This window comes from Macaca thibetana, chromosome 16 (assembly GCF_024542745.1).
Source record: "Macaca thibetana thibetana isolate TM-01 chromosome 16, ASM2454274v1, whole genome shotgun sequence".
In the NCBI taxonomy this organism is placed as follows: Eukaryota; Metazoa; Chordata; class Mammalia; order Primates; family Cercopithecidae; genus Macaca; species Macaca thibetana.
In genome coordinates this window covers 12,837,887-12,853,931 of record NC_065593.1, presented here as the reverse complement: position 1 = coordinate 12,853,931, position 16,045 = coordinate 12,837,887, and the positions used below count along the sequence as shown (strand labels likewise).

At 43.1% G+C, this 16,045-nt stretch overlaps 1 protein-coding gene across 7 annotated transcripts in view; it reads right to left on the bottom strand.

Annotated features, from left to right (window-relative positions):
* Window positions 1-16,045, bottom strand: part of MYH10 (myosin heavy chain 10) — a 318,611-nt gene that overhangs the window by 40,532 nt on the left and 262,034 nt on the right. For 4 of the 7 annotated variants that reach the window (XM_050765168.1, XM_050765167.1, XM_050765169.1 and 1 more), the window contains 5 exons: window positions 15,393-15,455; window positions 5,858-6,051; window positions 5,644-5,765; window positions 3,645-3,714; window positions 3,391-3,551 (listed from right to left, as the gene is read on the bottom strand). In XM_050765168.1, the coding sequence (XP_050621125.1) occupies window positions 3,391-3,551; window positions 3,645-3,714; window positions 5,644-5,765; window positions 5,858-6,051; window positions 15,393-15,455 (610 nt within the window). The remainder of the gene's footprint in view (window positions 1-3,390; window positions 3,552-3,644; window positions 3,715-5,643; window positions 5,766-5,857; window positions 6,052-15,392; window positions 15,456-16,045) is intronic. The other 3 variants (XM_050765171.1, XM_050765172.1, XM_050765173.1) reach the window with 1 other exon arrangement.

Here is a 16,045-nt window from a genome sequence, read left to right as displayed (position 1 = left end):
GACTCCGAGACTCAGAACTTAGCGGCTTTTCCTCAGCCAATCCCAAGTGCCTTGCGCGCTGCACTCCTCCGGGGACTACCCACTACTGGACATCACATCCCTGGATTCCAGAGCACCAGAACGGCCTGAGCCTCCTGGGCCCACCGACAGTGCTGAGGCTCCACTCCGACAGTCCACTCACACGGCTGTGCTCCCACCTAGACTCTGAGCTCCTCAGGGGCGGGGATCGTGGCCCAGGCATTTTTGTGGACACAACCAAGTGACTGACAGACTCCAGGCCTCCTGAGGATGTGTTTGTTGAGTAAATTAACTGGGTATTTCCTAGAAATAATCTGTAATTGTTTCTCTGAAGTCCTTTTACAACAGCTTGCAGGAGCAGCTATAGGACGCTCCTGGGCAAGAGAAGCAATTGAAGGCGATGGAAAAAACAAGAAAAACATTTCCAATTATTCATTCACTCCAGCAAACAGCGGTATCAGGAGTGGGAGTGTCTTAAGAAAAGAGAGACAGTTGCTGTTTTAGAGCAGAAATGACCTACCTGTCACATTTCCTTGCAAGAATCCCACAACTGCCATACTGCCAACAAATTCCTCCTTGCTGGTTAGAATTTTCCCTGAGTCCACTGCTTCATAACTGTTTTTATTCTTGCTCCTTACAAAACCTTCTAACTTATTCCTACCAGCCAAAAAGAATTGGCCAAGTCTTTTTTTTTTTTTTTTTTTTTTTTTTGAGACAGTCTTGCTCTGTTGCCCAGGCTGGACTGCAGTGGTGCAATCTTGGCTCACTGCAACCTCTTGGGCTCAAGCGATTCTCATCCCTCAGCCTCCCGAGAAGCTGGGACTACAGGCGTGCACCACCATGCCTTGCTAATTTTTTGTATTTTTAGTAGAGACAGGGTTTCGCCATGTTGGTCAGGCTGGTCTTGAACTCCTGACCTCAAGTGATCCACTGTGCCTGGCCGGGATTGGCCAAGTCTTAATTCCAAGAGTTTCTACTACAAAAACAAAAGTTTCAAAAATGACTTTTGAATTTATTAAGCATCACCTTCCAATTCTTGCAATCACCTTCAGGAATGCTGTAAAAATTCAGCCAATCTTCTTATTTAAAAACTACTGCCCTAGTTGCTTCCTTGGCCCTCTGGGAGATAAAACTGTCAAATGATGAGTCAGAAACATGCCGGGCACTTTGTTTAGTAGAATGAGGCAGCTGGTTTCCTTCTGCACTGTGGTCGGCTGGTTTTTACTGAGCCTGTGTATCAGGCACTGTCCTCCAGGTTTTCATGAGGGAGCTGTGACATCAACCTATCTCCGAGTGTTTGGAAAGTGGACTTTGAAAGTGTTCAAAATCACTTTAGCTCCTTCCCCGCCTTTTTATCCTTATCCCAATGTCCTCCAGGGCGCTTCAAGCTCAAGTTCATGGATTTCTGTAAAGACACCTATTTTTTTTTGACTATTAGCACTATTCTGCGTTTTTCCACAGTACAATCTGGTTCCTTTGAACAGGTTATCTTCTTTTTTTGATGTATCCTAATTTTAAGTCCCAGCCTACCATATACATAGTGTGACTAAAATATTTAGGGGCAAAGGGCTGCAAAGGCAAAGGCATGTCGGCCTATATATACGATTACATGGATTTGTTAGATTTAAGTCCTTAAGATGAAATAATGCAAGTGAAATATCTTGTTTTTAAGTTCCTATCTTGCAAATTTTGCAAGCAAGGTTTAGATCCATGAAAAAGCTGCACAAAGTATATCTACATAGTTTGTTTCCTGTGCTTTTGATAGTTGTAGCATGTTTCTGGCAGGTGTCAAGTTTTTTGCTAACTCTATGAAGTTAGCCTGGCACCTGCCATTGCTCACTCCTTATGCCATGTTAGGCATTCTGCAGTTCAGTGGATACAGTGAGGAGGCTCTTTGCTATCAACAGGGTCACTTTATTATTTATATAGTATCTAAACATTAGTATATAAAAACTCAAGTTTTTTACTCCTTTTTGCCAAATGTTTCTTAGTATCAACCAGAAGATATCATCTATTTGTCTTCAACTTTCCATGCTACTCTTTTTACTCCGTATTCTATTTTATAGGCAAAAAAAAAAAAAAAAAAACAACAAAACAAAAAACCCAAAAAACCAATATTGCCTTTACCTTCTTCTGTTTAAAGCCCTCTTGACCACGGTCTGGGCAAGCGACTGCCCAGGAACCAGAGCTGTTTTCCAACCCACATGTAGGAGACATTATTGCAGAGTGCTGACTTCCAGTGCAGGAGTTCAGATTCTGTTTGCTCAAAACTGTCTGGATGACAAACTATTCAACCTCTCTCAACTTCTCTCACTCCCAAACCCTAAGTGTTCAGTAGGAAGAAGTATACCAGTACTACCTTCTAAATCCAAATCGGTTCTAAGTTCTTTGAATTCCATCTCAAATTTAACAACTTTTCTCTCATTCTCCAACACCACCTTCTTGGGTCCAGGCACCATCATCTTCTACCTGAATCACTAAGACAGCTTCCCAACTGGCCCTCCCAATTCTACTCTTGGCCTGTCTCAGTGGATTCTGCACACCGCAGCCAGGCGGCCTTAACAGTATAGATTCCCTTCACTGCACTCCTAACCCCTGTCCAGCGTCTGATTCTCAAGCCTCTTCTCTCACCTTGCTCCCTCTCACTCATCCTGCTCCAGCCACATGGACTATGTCACCTTCTCAAATGCTGCCAGACTCTTGCCACAATGCTGCTGTAGTTCCCTTACTGAAAAGCTTCTCTCTCCTCCCTTCACAGGGCCAGCCTTCTTATCCTTGAGGTTTCAGCCTCAGAGAAGTATTCTCTGAGGACTTGAGCTGAAGCAGGACCCCAAGCCCCTTGGCCCCTTTGTGTGTGTGTGTGTGTGTGTGTGTGTGTGTGTGTGTGTGTTTGAGATAGGGTCTCACTTTGTCACCTAGGCTGGGGTGCAGTGGTGCCATCTTGGCTTACTGCAGCCTTGACCTCCCAGGTTCAAGAGAGCCTCCTGCCTCAGTTCCCCCAGGTAGCTGGGACTACAGGCACGTGTTACAAAGCCTGGCTACCTTTTATATTTTTAGTAGAGATGGGGTTTCGCCATGTTGCCCTGGCTGGTCTCGAACTCCTGAGCTCAAGTGATCTGCCCCACTTTGGCCTCCCAAAGTGCTGGGATTACAGGCCTGAGCTGCCATGCCCGGCCTCCTTGTGTGTTTTCTTATTGCAACATCTCATTACTTAGAATGTTCATGTATTTACCTATCTCTGCCACTAGAAAGCAGTTTCCATAAGGACAGACTTTATGTTTCACATACTCTTGCATCCCTAGCCCAAAACGCAATGCTGATTTAGCACAAGTGCATCCTCAGTGAACGATGAATTCGTGAATAACCACTTACTTTCTGGCTAGGTAACCTCTGCAAACGGCCTGGAAGAAGATAATGATGTCGGTGATTTTTAAATCTCTCTCTTCCTCTAAGTGTGCCAGAACTCCAGCTCTGAAAAATATCTTGCTCTGTCCAATTCTGTACAAGTTTGGGTCCAATTCTAAAGCCCGGATCTAAGACAGAAAGAGTTCATTTACTTTTTTTTTTAAACTACAAGAAAGATTAGATTAAGTCTACAAACCAGAAAAAAATCAAGAAAAGCTTACCATTCGTTCACAGGCCTGTTTGCCATCCATAAAACCTTTAGGAATAGCATTTGGAGTTAGGATCTCATATCTGTAAGAAAATATTCCAAGAAGTATTTTGTAGAAATTTGTGGACAATGTGTATCTGCTAACTGTGAGTTTTGCTCTAAGAGGCAATAGAATGTTGGGTATGTAAATACATGTTAAATTAAGAGTAAAGAAATGAACTGGTGATAATCTGATGTTTTCTGTAGATCTACTTTCTATTTCTCATAAGTAAAAATGAGGTTAGTTCTTTCAGGTCAAAAAGTAGGTTTAGGAGGTTGTGGCAGAGAAAAATCAAAAGCATGCTGTTTTAGAAACCTTTCATTTATCTTCATTTCCTACAAAATGTTCATATCCTCAAGATGCAAAAGAGATCTGGCTTTCTGCACTTTAAGTCACTGTCAATTTGTAGCATTTATTAGATAACAGGAAGGGCTGTAAGAGTTGTGTTCATAGGCTTCTATTCAGAACATCAGACAACATCAGGGTGACATGTGACATGACAGTGGTCAGGGTGCACACACGTACATGTGCTCACTGAGCTGCACATTTAAAATCTGTGCACCTCACTGTATACAGGCTATCCCTCAATCAGAAAAATAAAAGATACTGGCTATATTAAAGGAGGAATCCTGGCTACGTCAGTCAACTTTGTATCTTGGATGCCAATCATACTCCCTTTTTCTCCTAACAATAAAAAATGAAAATCTACCAGACTTTATCATACAATAGGATCAGAATGACGGCCTTCCTGAAGACACACAAGGACTGCAAGGGCTTCTCAAGGTGACTATCTGGAACAGTGGGAGAAAGTACACAAGGACCATTCTTTGACCCGGCAGCACCATTTATTTCATGGAACAACAAATGGTGTCAAACTTTGAAATCTGATTTCCAGAAAAAGGAAGAAAAAAAGCAAACTAAAGTAACTATTCAAGAAAATTACCAAATAAAAGTTAAAAATAACTCCCATCATATGTTTGTATCCATTTCCACTGCAGGTTGATAGATCTTTTCCCTTTTGTTTTTTCTTAATCCTTTTCTAATCTATGTACTCCTTTTCCTACGTTAGCTAAAAGATTGTAATTGCATGCATGTGTGCGCACATGTACACACATACATTGGAAAAAAATTCATACACATACACACACGCATACAGATAATATTCATTGAGAAAAGATGGAAAGAAGTACCCCAACATGTTTTTAGGAATCACTCCTGGATGATTTTTATTTACTTTCTTTCTTCTCTTGTATTTTCAATCTTTCCTAAAAGGAACATACATTACTTATCTATTTAAAAAATCAATTTTAAAAATAATTATGTTTGGCCTGTAATCCCAGCACTTTGAGAGGCCGAGGCGGGATCACGAGGTCAGGAGATCGAGACCATCCTGGCTAGCTTGGTGAAACCCTGTCTCTACTAAAAATACAAAAAACTAGCCGGGAGTGGTGGCACGTGTCTGTAGTCCCAGCAACTCAGGAGGCTGAGGTAGGAGAATTGCTTGAACCTGGGAGGTGGAGGCTGCAGTGAGCCGAGATGGCGCCACTGCACTCCAGCCTGGGTGATGGAGTGAAGACTCCGTCTCAAAAATAATAAATAAATAAATAAACAAACAAACATAATTATGTTTGAATCCCAGGTAGACCTGTCTGAATGAGTAAACTGTAAGCTTCCAGCTTTCTATGTTTATCTCAAAGCTCACTTCAGGGCCCTGAAAACATGGCATGTTTCTTTGCAGCACCCACAGCAGTTCCTAGCACGCTGCCTTTTTAGAAAGTACGCACTCAATCTTCCTACCAATAATCAAGGTAATTAAGGGTTGTCCTTCTCCAGTACGTCACTATATGTTTGCTATATAAGAAAACAAACTATGTAGGGGATAAGGAAAAAGATTTCCTTATTATATCACTGTTTTAATTCATATGAAGATAAGCTTTGATACGTAAGCAAAAAAAGTAAAAGTTAGCAATACCTCTGTCTGAATTCCTGGAAAACTATTCGGTTGGGGAAGCCCTGGCGACAGATGCGGATCCCTTCCAGGACACCGTTACAGCGCAGCTGATCTAGGACTAGGTGTGGATCCAATTTTCCAGCCTAATCAAGCAAACAATAGTTTCGTAGTTTAATCTTTAGCACCTGACCTAGATCAATTTAAAATACTCGCATATGTTTTGCTCAGCACATACCCTCTTCTCGTGATTGGGAATGATGCAGCGAACGAAGTTAGGGTTGGTGTTTCGGAGGGTTGCCATCAGCTTGGTCAGAGATTCTTTGTAGAGCTGCCCGACGGTACGAAACATGCCCTTCTTGGTTTTATATGCGGAGCCAAAAGCTGTCTCAGTCATACCAGTGACTTGATCCAGACCCACGATACGGTCCACTGGGGAGGAGAAAGGAGAAAACAAATATAAGCCAAACCTCACTCGTTAGCAGGGAAAGAAAAGACACAGTGAAAGTGCAGCAGCACAAGCTTTGTGGAACAAATGACAGGAGATGCCATATAGGTAAGGCAGTCAGCATACTTAGGCACTGCACAAGCCGGGAACTAACAGCCACACACTTATATGGCAGGAGACTGTAGTGCTGTGACAGCTCCTCACTAACATACACCAGCAGATGCCTTCCGCTGCGCTAGCTTCAGGAATTCACTATCTTGGATAACATTCTGCCTGTTACATTTACAATTATTTGGTAAATGAAAACTCGTTGGCTGGCATTATTGATACATACAGACTGACACTGTGAAAGGCCTCCAAATAGGAAATGGCTCATAAAAATATAAGAATATCTGTACAAATCCACTTAATGAACAACCTCAGGGAGTAGGGACCAGAATTCTCTTATTAGTCATTAGATTTTCAGTAAGAAAAGTCATTCAAGTTTTAGGAACAAATGCAGGAAAATTAGATTACAGGAGTTCAGATTTTTAGCAATGTGTAAGCTTCAGCTCTCTTCTCAAAACATGAGTAACACTTATTAAAGGGCAAGAACACAAAATAGGAAGGACCATTTTGAAAAGAATAATGCCTAAGCTTCCTCGGTGTTCAGTGGCTAAACTTGTCAGACATTCCCTTGTTAGAGCAACTGATATTTTTATATTATCCACAAAGACCTAGTACTCCTAATGATGAGATCATAAACAGTGCACCAGCCATAAGCAAAACATTTGGTGCATAATGTACATAACCTCTTACCGAAAACAAATTAAATGAATGAAACACATTACTCAAATACTTTAAAATCAATCAGAATTATCAATGGAACTGCCCTTCTTAATGCCCTCCTCAACCCTAATGGACACCTCATTTCTTTCATTTGTTTCCTATGACAGAAACATGGGGACCTGACGCTGTGTGAAGAGCTTTATGTGCAAGATCTCATTCGATTATCAATTCCCAATGAGGTTTTTAACAGCAGAGAATCATGACCCCGGGAGGTAAAAGCGAACTGCTCAAGTTACGCAGGTCTTCAGTGGAAGCTGGGAGAAGGGCGGGTAAAAGCTGTTTAATTTCCAGGCCCATGCAGGCACGCTATACAACAACTGCTTCCAAGCAAAGCTACCAGATTCAAGGGTGTGGGTCAGAGCTACCTCTTTCGCTTGTGCATTGGAGACTGTCTACTTCAGAGACCGCCGTTCTCTCCTGTGCCTTCGACCTCTCCTCCTTCACTTGCCCCAGCAGAAACCAGCACCAAACCCATTTCTGCAGGCCCCATAAAATACTGATCTTCCCTTCACCCTGTATCTGCCCACTTCTCTTGTCAGAGCCAAGCTTCTTTCTTGAGCAGTTCACACCCTTGCTACACCATATCCTCTCCCACTAACTTCCCAGTGTGTAGCCAACTGGCTTATGGCCCGTCCTCTTCCTCTCCTGCCCAACACTACTCAGGCAGTGACTGGTCAATTGCTAAATGAATAGACACCACCTAGTGCTTGTTTTTCTTGACACCGGTACGTTTACCTGGTGATGTCACAGCAGCATTCTAAAAACTCTCCACTCCTGGCGTTTTTCGGAGCCCCACCTTCTCCTGTACCCCACTTCCCTCTTGCTACTTCAGTCCCATGTTTCCTGATGATTTCTCTTCTGCTTTTCCTGTACCTCATGGCACTCAGCTGGGATCCCAAATCAATTCATCTGCAACCCTTCTAGAATAAGGCACAATACAAGTGCTGACGTTGGCCCTCTGCTTTTCTCAAGCCAGATTCCTAACCCAGGTGATCTCAGCTATGACTCTAACTAGATACACCTGACCACCCAGAGCCAGCTGCCAACCACTTGTATTCTACTCTCCACTCAGATGTCACAAAGGTGCCTCTGCCTTCTACAAATACTTGTTCAATCCTAGCATGTCTGCTTTGACTCAATGTGGCATCCCTGCTCCCAGCATCACGCCTGGCACTAACATGCTTGATATATACATGTCAGTGGATAAATTATGTAAACATTAAATATGTTTGTAATTTAAAAAGGTGAGAAATGCATTCAAAGAAAATAACAGGATGTTATAGGAGAAATGAGTGGTTAGAGATCTCTCTGGGGAAATGCCATATAATACCCTGTGGGAAGAGGGTATTAAGAATTTAATAAAATTAAGATTGGGCCTGTGGGAAGATGACCACTCCAGTTGGTGCAATCAGCATATGTGAAAGACCAGGGGCAGGAAGAAGCGAAGGAAGGCCAGCCCGGAGAAGGAGGCACCAGTATGAGGAGGAGCTTACAACACTTGCACTGGCTGCTGCCTGCAGAATGGCCTGGGGAAGGGGGAGGGGAGAAGTGGAAGTGGGGAGACCAGACAGGTGACCCTTCCAGGAGTCCAGGGTCTAGGCGATGAGGGCAGCTGGAGCTAGTGAGATTATGAAGATGGATCGAGAAGGAAGATTCAAGAGGTATTTTAGTGGGAAAATTGACTTGCTGTTGTGATGAATTCAATATGCATAGTGAGGCAGAGGAGCATTTCAAGAATAACTGCTAGGATTGTGGCTTGAGCAACTGAATGGCTGGTAGGGAAGACAAGGAGGGAAGTGGGTTTTGTGGATGGGAAGACAAGACCCAAACTCTAAGTCAGTCTGGGATGCCCGGGGACTTTGAAGTGTAAGAGAGATGTCAAATGACAAGAGGAATATTCCAGTCTGCTGCTAGGAAGAGAGGTCTGAACTAGAAAGGTAAATTCGGGAGTTGTCAACTTTTATCTAGGGGAGACCAGAAAGAGATGAGGACCTAAGACCATCCCCAAGGAGCTCAGAGGAGGAGGAGTTAAAGAGGAATGAAGGCCGGGCACGGGTGACTCACACCTGTAATCCCAGTATTTTAGGAGGCCAAGGCGGGAGGATCACCTGAGGTCAGGAGTTGGAGACCAGCCTGGCCGACATAGTGAAACCTTGTCTCTACTAAAAGTATAACAAATACAAAAATTAGCTGGGTGTGGTGGTACACACCTGTAGTTCCAGCTACTTGGAAGGCTGAGGCAGGAGAATTGCTGAGGCTGAGGGAGAAAATTGCCTGAACTCAGGAAATAGAGGTCGCAGTGAGCTGAGATCGTGCCACTGCACTCCAGCCTGGGCAACAGAGCGAGACTCTGTCTCAAAACAAAACAAAACAAAACAAAAAAACGAAGGATATGGAGAGGGGACAAAGGCCCATGTCTTAAACCCAAGCATGGACCTACCCTCTATCCTGTTCTTCCTCCTGGGTTTCCTATCCCATGGAACCACTGACCAAAAGTGGTCAAGCCAAAGGTTAAGATGTCATCGATCCACCCTCCTCTCCCCTGCCCTTGCTGGGCTCCTGCTTCTGACCTGGATCCTGCACTTCTCCCCCATTTCATCCTCTACCCGCAGTGCTACATGGTTCCTTCATTTACACCTTCTGTCCCTGTGTAATGTAGCAGCCATTTCTAAAAGATAAAACTATGCATTAACATCCTTGAGTTTCTCCCACAGCCTGTCGGATATTGTCCAAATAACTCAGCTCAGTAGGACAGCACAGTGATGGACTCCACTCAGAGTCAGACACACCACACTCACTCATGAGCTGGGTGATTCTGGGGCAAGTGACCCAACTTCTCAATTTCCTCCTCTTGAAAGGGAGCTAAAGAGACCACGCTTCAGAGCTGTGAGCCTGAAAAACATTCAAGTGCTCAGTGAAGGCACCTCTCTTGTCCCTTTCACTCATGCCCCTAACGGCCAACTGTACAAACTAGTTGCATTTGTCCAAAGACACAATGACTTCACATCCCATGCTTTTCTCTCTGCCTGGAATGCCCAGCCTGCTCCAGTCATCTTGGCAAACCCTTAAATACTTTTAAATCTCCATTCCTTTACCAGCTACCTCAGGGAAACCTTCTTAGGCTCGGTTTTCACCCTGCCTCCAAAGCTAAATAGGCCACTCCCTTCTCTAGGCTTCAAATCCCTGGGACAGAACCTCCACACTGTTCTGTGCATCTTCTCACTGGACTGAGTTTCCCCAGGGAACATTTTTCCAGCATCTCACATACTCAGGGCCCTGAAAGCTGTGCCCATGGTGTTTCTGGCCCCCCAACCATCAGCGGAGACAATCTCCCACCCCCAAATGTTGGCCGGTGCCTGGTGCCGGGCACACAGGAGGTATTTAATAAGCATCTGCTAAGTGAACTTGCACGAAGTTTACCAGAAGAACAAATCACCACCACAACGAGAGAGGAAGAGCACCATGTTGCTCTGGAAGGATTCAGTTACCTTGGTTGTGCAGGACTTTAGCCCGCACAGGCAGTTCTTAAACACAATCTGCTGTCAGTGTTGTGTGTGTATGTTTTTAAAAATATAGTAACCGATAAATAGTCATAATAATCCTGATTTTCAAATTTAATTTTAATAAGGACAATCCAAAGCTAAATATTCAGATTTTTAAAAAATAATGCTTTAGACTTTCAGTTCTTGTTTTTTTGAGATGGAGTCTTGCTCTGTCACCCAGGCTGGAGTGCAGTGGCACGATCTTGGCTCACCGCAACCTCCGCCTCCCGGGTTCAAGCGATTCTCCTGCCTCAGCCTTCTGAGTAGCTGGGACTACAGGCGCCCGCCACCACGCCCAGCTAATTTTTGTATTTTTAGCAGAGACGGGGTTTCACCATATTGGCCAGGCTGGTCTCGAACTCCTGACCTTGTGATCTGCCCGCCTCGGCCTCCCAAAGTGCTGGGATTATAGGCGTGAGCCACTGCACCCGGCTATTTTTAATTCAACATTTTAAACTCTGGGTTAGATTCTACCAACAAAATTATCTTGTGAGTGAAAGAGAAACACGTTGGGAAATTCATTAAATGATTTGAGCCACACTAATAATGTATGATTTCACTCAACAATCAAGACCCGAAAAACCTCTATTTTAAGAGTATATCTTCTTGTTGATCAAAGCAGAAACCAGAGAAAGGCAGAAAGTGCGAAGAGAAGACGCCAGCAGCTCCTTGAAGTGAGCAGTGCGCCTCACTGGAAGACCTAATATTGCTTCTAAATCTCAAAGTGCCTTTCCTCCAGCCACCGTTTCAGGGTAAAGACCGGCTTTGTTTATTCTTGCACTATACATTCTTCTATCTGAGCTGTCAGGAGAGCCTGGTTAGGACTGCTGGTGGGCATTTAAATTCATTACTTGGTTCTAGAAGCCTGAAAAGTATTTTATACTAACACCTAATTTACTAATCTATAACAATTTATTTAAACAGTCGGAAATTAGATGAGTTCCCGACTGAAATCTGTGAGGATATATTCGCAATTTAAGAAAAGTGCAATGTGTCATCTATCTCATCATGAAACTGCCATCAACAGTTTCATAGAAGGAATGGCATCGGCTGGTGCCAGAATCCTTAACTGGCCCTTCTAGGGGATAATCTAGGAGACGGGTCCATAAGATTTTTATGTTTTTCAAATCTGTGCATGGGCCACAGTACTAGTGTTACTAAATTTACTTTCAAGTATTGAAGCTAGATCTTCAGAAATTCATTCTAGTGAATATAGCTGGAAACCAAAACAGGGAGAAGAAACCTATTTAATGTTAATTTCAATAGCCAGATGCTGATGACTGAGAGCAGCATCACACACTCCTTATGAAAGGTGTTCAGTGCCCGGCACTGTGCGAGGCATGGAGCAGGTTCTCAATACTCATTTAAATAAGGTAAGACAATTCCATCCTCATACAGAGGAAAATTGTCACTGTTACAAGCAATTTGGAAACAAATATATTTAACTATTATGAATTCGCAGAAAGAATCTTAACATCAGTCTGTCTCCGTAATATCCCTGTTACATGGTAGTGTAATAACAAGTTTGCAGTGGTTACATAACTAGTTGCTAGAACCGATCTGCTAATTACTCTAGCATCTGAAAATTTTTAGAAAAACCCCAGGAAGTTGAGAGGTTGAGAAGAAGCACGTGATTTAAGGAGAAAACAATCTTCTTTATCCCAAGCACTAGTCTCAAGCCAGACTTGAATGTCTCCCTTATCTCCATCTACCTTCCTATCCCTTTCAGCCATCTAAGACGTTGGGCAGACAGGAAGCCCCTCTTTGCCCGCAGCTTCCACTATGCTCTGTGCTCGCTTTCTCCCCTTGTCAGTCCCATGTCCCCAACTCACGCTGAGACTGGGCAGCCCGGCACCGCGGCCTATCAGCTGAACCTTGGGACACTATGAATGATACTAGACTTAAGGAAAGCCAAGGAAATAAACATTTATCGGGTTTCTCTGTTGTTCTGTAATTACAGCAGCAGCTGCTGCAGATGCAGCCAAGGCAACGGCAACTCTACCACACCACACATTCAGGCACTCCCCGTGTGCCACGCATTCAGGTTCACGTTGCCTCAGTTGATACTCACAATAACCCTGAGAACTAAATGTCGCTGTCCGCACTTGCCCTCAGGAACTCAAGCTGCAGTACCCAAGCGCTGCTTCTCTGCGGTGAGTTTCCAACTATTGCTAACACTTGAGATCAAAAAATAGGAAGGAGCAGAATATACTGCAACAATAACACAAACCTTCATCCATTGAAAGCGAGAACAATTTAAACACGTAAACTATGTCAGACCTAAACCACAGATTCTAAAATGGGACTTAAGATGGAGGTTATGATCGAAGGATGTAATCTATAAGGAGATTAAATGGGTACCATCTTATCAGTCATGATACTTGGCTCTACATGGACTTCTCAGGTTTTCCCTGATTTTTGCTGTGGTGGTACACTCTTCTGGACCTGTCAGCTGCAATCTAGCACACATGGAGGTTCAAAGAGCCTAACTGGTGCTGTTCTATGAAGGAAATTGCAGGTGCAGGTATAAACTAGCGTCAGTGAAAATGATACATAATTGTCCCTCCAACATGATTTGGATCAGGTCTAAAGCCTTCCATAGTCCCAATTACCCTATTACCCATCACCCCTTTAGTCCAAAAGCCCTGCCTGTAGCTTTCAGGTTACAACCCCTTTTTGCTGGTTCATTCTGCTTGCATCTTCCACTACTGGTTTCTCTCTGAAGCCCAGACTTTCAAGATATACTTGTAAGAAAAGAGTCCTCGACTTTATAGCAGAAACTTGTATGACCTCCGTATTTGCCTCTAGGAATCCTGTTCTCCCCTGTTGCTTTCTCTTTTGCACTTGTCCTGTAATTCTTCTGGAAATCTCTTTTTATTACAGTCCCAGAAGCCTGCATGCTCTTCATAATGCTATTTGCCCATCATTACAATTGTACTTAAGCACATGGGTCCTATTAGCTTTGTGTCACCTGCTTTAGAGAGATGCTTACCACACATCAGCACATCACAGGCAATCACAATCTGGATCCCTAGAAACTCCTCCATCCATTGTCTTCTAAGAAATCACTGGAAATATTAAAGTCCTCCATTTTCATTTTAAAATCCCTTAGCCCTCTCTGGGGTGGTGGTCTTAAATCAATAAACACATTAAAGAGAAAACGATTTTGCTGTAAAATATTACACTCAATTTCAAAGAACATATTTGGCCTTGGTAGATGGATGGGCTTCCGAGGAGAAGTAGAGATTGAGACCGTTGGTGCTTGGTTCAGCTGAGTAATTGAACCAAAGGACACCTCACAGAGACAGACAGAGCTGGGAACATTTTCAGTGCCAAGGTGAGGGTGCAGTGAGGGGAACGGGCCTCCCTGCTGCTCATTCATTAGCATGAAGTCATCTAAGAGCGGCTCTCTACTGGATGCTGCTGGTACAGCAAAATGCCTGGTGTATACACCCCAAAGATCATGGTCCCACAGGAAAGAGTGCCTGTGCTTTCGGTGGTCACGGTGGGCGAAGCTGCTGGGGCTGAAAATTGGGTGTGGGGTCACCACTCCCTACCCATCCATCAGCTCTCGCTCAGCGACTTAGTGATACTTTGCCTCCTCTGTGCCAGGTGCTGAAGAGATGACAGTGAGCAACGTCAGGCACGGGCCCTGCCTTCAAAGAGCTCACAGCCTGGAATTCTCTTATGAGGTTAGAAATCCAAAGGGAATTCATCTAAAGAGGGCACTCACTTTAGGAGAAAGTCCAAAAGATCAAGCACTAACCTTTAATAAAGCCCAAGTCCCAGGTTATAGCCGAAAACTACCTCCAAGCTCCCCCTGTCCATTTCAACACTGTCAGCATTCCCCAACGCCAAAGAGGACTGGATTTAGAGATCTCTTCCTCTGGAGTTCTGTAGAATTTTCATTCCTGCTTATGCTGTCTCTAGCATAATCTTTTATCTCCTCCCACTCTATCCTTGCAATCTACTTCTTTCATAGTATGTGAACTAGAGTTGATGGCAGGAATTTTGAGTTGGATTAAAATAGGCATGGTCCTTTAACATTTTAAAAATAACTTTTGAGATGGATTTGGATCTCAGCATTATCATGTTCCAAAAATCATAAAGGAAATTTCATAAGATAAATTTATCTTTGAGTTTCGCTACTTGCCAATTTCACTAAACATTTGGAAGGCTGGCTGGGCTTCATTTTATATTGGGCTTTTGGAGACTCTGTAGCTGTAGTTAGGCTGTATTTTAACACAGGGCTAAGGATTCAGATCACAAAGCCCAAACATGTGGAGCTCAATTTAAGGTTCAATGTATAATCCTGACAACATTCCACTCTGTTTTCGTCTCAACTTGCACATTATCAGGCCTTGTAGATCGTTTCAGGGCCTCTGGTTGAAAAGAAAAGGGCAAGTAGCCAGATATGCACACACATTCCAAACAAAAGGTATAATGAGGAGACCAACACACCTGAGGTAAATATGTAATTATTTGTCTGCAAAATGTGTCTTAAATAAAAGGAAACACTCCTCCTTGGAAATTCCTTAGAGTTGAAAATTTAAAGGTGACTCAAAAGCAAAGGAGATGTCATTTAGCAGATCGGTTCTTAACGATTTCCTTAGAGGACTGTGTATCACAATGGCACTATTGGAAAAGGTAGTGGCATACCTTTTAATATGCGGTGCTATAAGTGCTATGCATAAAATAAGAAGCAATGTGTAGGCAGTAGCAATTAAATTGCTTATGCACTCAAACATTTGCCTTGAAGTATAATAAAACTGAGCATGAAATGAAAGGTTCATGCAGGCCTATGAGCAAAACCAAAACAGAAACCCGAAAGCCCACCCCAGCCCCCCAGCCTACCCCCTGCCCTCCCCGGCCACCCTGCCAGTCCCCCCCACACATTTTTCCTGTGGGCTTAAAACCCTTCTGTTTTGGGAGACCTACAGGCTTTATACATTCACCTGGTGGCTCATGAAGACCAGAAACACTGTCATAGAAAGAAGCTCTCTGAATATTCTGAATCTCTAAAGCAGAGAAACAGCAAAAACAGGACAGAAGAGCAAATACACAAACACTTCAGTTAGTGTGAAAGACATTCGACAGCACAAGTCAACTTTGAAATCGGGCTACAAAAGGAGCTAGTCCAAGGCAGATCCCATGCAAACATGACTGTTTAGAGCATTTGCACATTTGGACAAAGTTCTTTATAAAATAGATTAAGGCTAAATCAAAAGAACACATTCCCAGTTCCTGGTGTGAGCATTACATGATATCAATGTCAAATGATTACCCCATGTAAATGCAAGATGAATTTTAAGAGGAATAGGTACTATTTGAATCATCTATCAGAAAAATCTCTTATAGTGAGTAGCTTAGGACATGACGGCAGTGAAGTCACAGCACTATGGCAAATGTACATATTAGTGGCTTTTACTGTCACGAATTATGCTGCTGTGTAATTTTACTTCCAATACAGATTCTCGGAAATATAATTTCCAAAAAATAATTTGAATACAAATTACTATACAATAGATATACCATTAAGAAAAACAAAATTCAAGGTCTGTTGTAGCAAAATGTTAAAATAATTTTGAATCATAAGCAAGATTATACT